General features: G+C 59.5%; 1 protein-coding gene across 1 annotated transcript; it reads left to right on the plus strand.

Moving 5' to 3' along the window:
* Positions 1 to 214: 214 nt before the first annotated feature.
* On the plus strand, positions 215 to 4,696 carry SNCG (synuclein gamma). Its single transcript, XM_004386081.1, has 5 exons — positions 215 to 335; positions 1,302 to 1,343; positions 1,690 to 1,817; positions 4,278 to 4,349; positions 4,676 to 4,696. The coding sequence occupies exons 1-5, from the start codon at positions 215 to 217 to the stop codon at positions 4,694 to 4,696; spliced, it is 384 nt and encodes a 127-aa protein (XP_004386138.1).
* The last annotated feature ends 766 nt before the right edge of the window (positions 4,697 to 5,462 follow it).

Below are 5,462 nucleotides of genomic sequence, written 5' to 3' on the forward strand. Positions count from 1 at the left end.
GGGCCAGACTCTTCCCTGCCTCCCTCCCTCCCTCCCTCCTTCCCTCTCTGCCTCCCTTCCCCGGGCTGGCTAGGCTCCCATCAGCCACCACATCAATATTTCATCGGCATCAATAAGAGGCAGCGGAGACAATAAGAGTCAGCAGCTGCTGCAGGCTGGCCAGCTTGCAGCCAGCAGCTTGAAGGGTGTCAGCTCTCCATCCCTACCCTCCACCATGGATGTCTTCAAGAAGGGCTTCTCCATCGCCAAGGAGGGAGTGGTGGGTGCTGTCGAGAAGACCAAGCAAGGGGTGACTGAAGCGGCTGAAAAGACCAAGGAAGGGGTCATGTATGTGGGTGAGTAGAGGTGTGGTGGGTGGGCGGGGGTGGTGGTGGCTGGCAGCCAAGTTCCCTTTGACCTGACCTTCCTCTCAGGCCCAGGAAGGCACGGGCGGCTGGCAGGGCAAGGACCGGCTGTTAAGCCAGGGTGTCCAGGTCCCGTAGCACCCCCTACCCTCTGTACACACCAGTGTCTGTTTGCTTCTGGCCTCCTTGGAGGCCCCCAGGGGTCTCTGGGATGGGACAGTAAGAGGGGATTCAGACCTTAAACACAGCCCAGCCTGGCCTGACCCCCCAGGTCACCCAGTTGACCAGCTGACCATCAGTTTGTACACATACAAATGCATTCACAAGCACACAGACACTCCCCACAGCCCCCAGCCTCAGCATCACCTGCAGCCCCTGGACCCAGACAGGAAGTGACATCGAGCCAGGAGCCCCGCTTGTCCACAGCCACTCATGGGAACACAGCCCCACCCAGACCCTGGCCATGCCATGAGCAGACAGGTGCTCAGGTGGGCTTCCCTCCCCTCTTCATGCAGAGCTGCTGGGGCCAGCAGCCAGAACACAGATCCCCACCCTGCCTAGAGGGGAGGGGTAGGGGCTGGGAAGACAAGACTGAGTCTACCTCTTGCCATCCCCCACTTGGCCCCTTGGAAGGAGGAGGCCAAGCAGATGACTCAGCTCTCAGCTGCCCTATCCTGCTGCTGCTTCTGGGGCCAAGGGCTACAGCTGGGCAGGGCCCAAGCAGCTCAGGCATCAGTGCCCCTACCTCAGGCCTGGTCTCTTTATTCCCCCCATCCTGTCTTGTCCCCTTCCTGTCCTGTCTACTTCCTCTAAACACTGCAGGAAGCAGTCCTTTGAAGGGGCTGTGTGGGCCCCAGATACCACCTCTCACCCCCCACCCACCCCACAGCTGTTCTGTGGTGTGTTTGCCCTGACCTCCCAACACTCCCTGGGCTGATGCCTCTATTTCCTCCCCAGGAGCCAAGACCAAAGAGGGTGTTGTGCAGAGTGTGACCTCAGGTGAGGAGCCCCCAGAATCAGGGAATAAGGGAGCTGAGGACCCCCCCCCCCCAGGATTCCTGCCCATTAGTACTGAGGATCCAAGCCCAGGGCCCTCCCTTACCCCGCAACTGGGGCTCCAAGCCCTGCACAGACCTAGACCCCTCCAGATCCTGAAGCTCGACCCTATCGGGGGAACCCCCATCAGTATCAGAGCTCCACCCAAGTCAGAAAGGGGGAAGCCTGGGTGTTGGCAGAGCCAGAGTTTGAATCCCCTGGGAAAGGGGCTGCTCCTGCCTAACTGGGCAGGCCCAGGCCCAGGTGGGGAGGGGTTCCGGCAGAGGCCTGGCAGAACCATCGCCCACAGTTGCTGAGAAGACCAAGGAACAGGCCAGTGCCGTGAGTGAGGCAGTCGTCACCAGTGTCAACACTGTGGCCATCAAGACCGTGGAGGAGGCAGAGAAAATCGCGGTCAGCTCCAGGATGGCGCACAAGGTGAGCCCTGGTCCCCATCCTGGGCCGTCGCCGAGGCTTCACAGTCAGCACTTGTTGCCCACCTACTGGGTGTCAGGCGCTGTGTACATCCACTTCACATGCGCTGATGCCTAAATCCTCACAATACCGCCTTTGAGGGAGAGAGTTTGGGGCCCATTTCATAGACGTGAAAACCAAAAAAACTAAACCCGTTGCTGTTGAGTCGATTCCAACTCACACCGACCCTACAGGACAGAGTAGAACTGCCCTATAGGGTTTCCAAGGAGCAGCTGGTGGATTCAAACTGCTGACCTTTCGGTTAGCAGCTCAACCACCGCGCCACCAGGGCACCATAGATGTGGAAAGTAAGGTCGAAAACTACTCTCTCCGGATGACAATCAGCATTTAGGAGATACCACACTTGACAAGTGAAAACAGGGTCCTGTGGGCCCCACATACCGACAGGCAGCCTCCAGGGCAGCAGACACCAGGCCAGAGCTGCTGAATCACCACACACAGAGTCCAGCTTTCCTCCCAACCTGGCCCGGATGAGGCGTCTTCCTGGGAGGAGCAAGGAAGCAGTGCCCCCTGGTGATGGGAAGCTGTGAGGGCTCTGAGCCCCACCCTGCACACGTGTGTGTGTGTGTGTGTGTGTGTGTGTGTGTGTGTGTGTGTGTGTGCGCGCGCGTGCGTGTGCGTGTGCATATGGGAGGTGCCCTGGCAGTGAGCACACAGGCACAGTGGGGCCCTCCCCAGAGGCCAGTGCCAGCTGGGCTAGTGAGTGGGGCTGTCCAGGCACTCACCACAGAGCAGGCTCCACTTTAGTCCGTACAAAATCCTATGAGCTAGGGTGTGGAAACGAAGGCCCAGGGAGATTATGTGCTCCAGGTCACACAGCTAGTTGGAGTGACCTCGGAATTCCCACGGCAGCCTGGCTTCCAAGTCTGGGTGTGAGCGTCAGGTAGTGGTGGGGACGGGGATTCCAGCCTGGGGTGAGGTCTGACTCCAGTGATGTGCTGTCTCCAGCTGTCTTCTGGAAAGCTCAACTACCTGGCACAGGTGGAGTCAGAGGCTTCCTGTGACCCAGCTTTGGGGAGTGAGTGGGTAGAAGGGTAGAGGACCTTCCCTGCTCCTGACTGTGGTTACGGGGACTAGGAGTCTGCTTCCAGGGGCCCTCTAGGGTCAGCACAGGCTCTTTATGTCCTTGGAGCAGGCAGCTCTGCTCCTTTCTAGCTGCCTCACTTCAAAAAGTGACTTAACCTCTCTTGGTCTACATTTCCTCCTCTGTAAGACCGACTGAGAGTATCTGTCTCATTGGGCTATGTTATGATTCAGGAAAACGGACCACATGTGATTACATGACCTGCATCAGAGGCCCCTGAGCAGGGCCCAGAAGTGGAGACAGCCCAGGAGACAGCTGACTAGGGAAGCCCAGTCTCACACCTGGCCCCCTCTCTCCCCACCCCCCAGCAAAAGAAGACCTGGGGTGGGGCCGGGGAGAGGGCTGGTGAGACCTTGGTGTTGCCCCAGGCCCTGGCTGGGGGTGACTGCTCCAAAGGAGACTCATTTCCTGGTAACACCCCCAAAACCAGTCACAATTCACCCCCCAGTGAACCATGGAAGGATGTAGCAATGCCTGTCTGATTGCTCCTGCCACCAGCCCCATCTGCCCGCCTTGGGGCAGCAGGGCCTGGGCAGGTGCCACCTGTTCTTTCCCCGGAGAGTCTGCCCCATCTCCAGCTGACAGTTCAGTGCCCTTTTATGCCTCACCCCACCAAGGGGCAGGATGTGGCAGGACCCTCCAGAGGTGGGTGCTGGACCAGGGTCCAGGCAGCTCACCCAGTTTGGCCCTGCCCACTCCAGCTGTCACATGACCACTTCCCAGGCAGGTTCCCATCTTAGCAAGCATCCAGCTGGCCTGGTGTGTGGGGAAGTAGAAGAAGATGGGAAAGTGGGAGGCATCCATGCTACTGGTGACAGGGGTGGGCCTGGACCAAGCCAGACCTGATCCCCATCAGCCCCACTGCTTTCGAGCTCTGAGGCCTTGAGCTGGATACTCAGGGTCCCAGTGTATAAAGAGTAATGACACACTCCTCCTCCTATGGCTGTCTACGGTCGGAGTAAGGCAAGGGTGTGATCATGTGATTCAGGGACACTGACGGTGGGGTCAGACCTGGGGGCCTCTGCCTACCCTATGCCACCCAGGATCTGGTGTCCTCATCAAGAAGCCCAGGCCAGGGGCTGATCGCGTGATCAACTTCGGGTGCGAAGCTGGGCTCTCTGGTGCTTGGCATCCCTAGAAGGCCTTGGTATCATCTGACAGGACCCCAGCTGTGGGCCCTTCAAAGATGTTCTGTCCATCCTCATGGTCAGTGTGACCTGCACACCTCCCTCACCTCCGGCCCCTCCGGCCCTGGAAGCAGGGCAGCTGGGGGCCTCTGCATCCTCCACATGGCCTCCCCTCTACTTTGCACCCAACAGGAGGACTTGGCGAAACCGGTGCCCCCACAGGAGGCCGAGGCAGCCAAAGAGGAGGAGGGAATGGCTAAGGAGGTAGGAGCTGAGCTCCCAGGGGGCCCCCAACCCCACCCAGTCCCACCTTGTGTGGGTCCCTGGGAGAGCCCTCATCCACAGGAGGACTTTGGGCAGGGACCTCCACTCCCACAGACTTGCTGCTTCCCTCCTGGAGTCCAGAGCCCTCCCGGGAGCCCCCCCCCCTTTTGCAGCCCTCTGGCAGGGACTGTGGGCAGGACCAAGCCTGAGCCTGAGAGTGAGGTCACAGATGATGCCCTTCCCCACCCCCCAACTCAGCTTGGATCTAGGAGGGGCACTGAGGGTTGGGGCCCGGAGCTGTGTGTGAGGGTCACTCTCTCTCCCAGGCTGAGAGTGGAGGAGACTAGGGGGCTGGAAGTCGCCAAGGAGGCCCTGAGGTGCCACCCCTCTGCCTTGGACCCCATCCCCTCCTGGCACAAGGAGTGCCAGCCCAGGAGTGTGACCCTGCGCAGCTGCACCTGCTCCCTCCCGGCACCCACAGGCCTGTCCTTCCATGCTGCCACCGAACCACCACCACCTTTATCTCCCTCCCCTCCCACCTTCTGGTCCTCTGACCCCACAGACGTTGCTGTGAATTGTTTTTGTTTTATATGATTCCAAATAAAACTCAAGCTCAAGCCCCAGCTTCCTCTCTATTGCTGCCTCATTTGGAAAGAAACCCTCTGGGCCCTCCCAGGACAGGAACATGTGCGGCCTATCACGTACGTCAGGAAGAACGGGTTCTGGGCCGTGTACCCTACAGGGACACACTGGGTATTTCTGGACACGACTGAGAGCAGGCACCGCCTTCACCCCTGGCCCACTCACATGGCCTTCGGCTCCACCCTGACAAGCTGCAGGACATGCTGTCCAAGCAGTGCAAGCCCCAAATCCCCCCACGTGTCCAGCTTTGGCTCTTCCTCTGGGGTGGACCCCTGCTTGCCTGCTCAGCATCTTTGAGAACCACTGATGGCAGATGATCCTGAGTCCTGGGCTCCTGTGTCCTTCAGGGAACGGGGACATCAAACACCCTCTCTCAGCCAGACAGTAACTTTCAGAGATGGGGGTGATACTGCCCAGGCTAGAGTTCCCAGCGGAGCTGGAGCTGGGTTTTCCTGCCTTGGCCAAGAAGCC

The sequence above is a fragment of the Trichechus manatus genome, unplaced genomic scaffold (genome assembly GCF_000243295.1).
Source record: "Trichechus manatus latirostris isolate Lorelei unplaced genomic scaffold, TriManLat1.0 scaffold00155, whole genome shotgun sequence".
NCBI classification, from domain to species: Eukaryota; Metazoa; Chordata; class Mammalia; order Sirenia; family Trichechidae; genus Trichechus; species Trichechus manatus.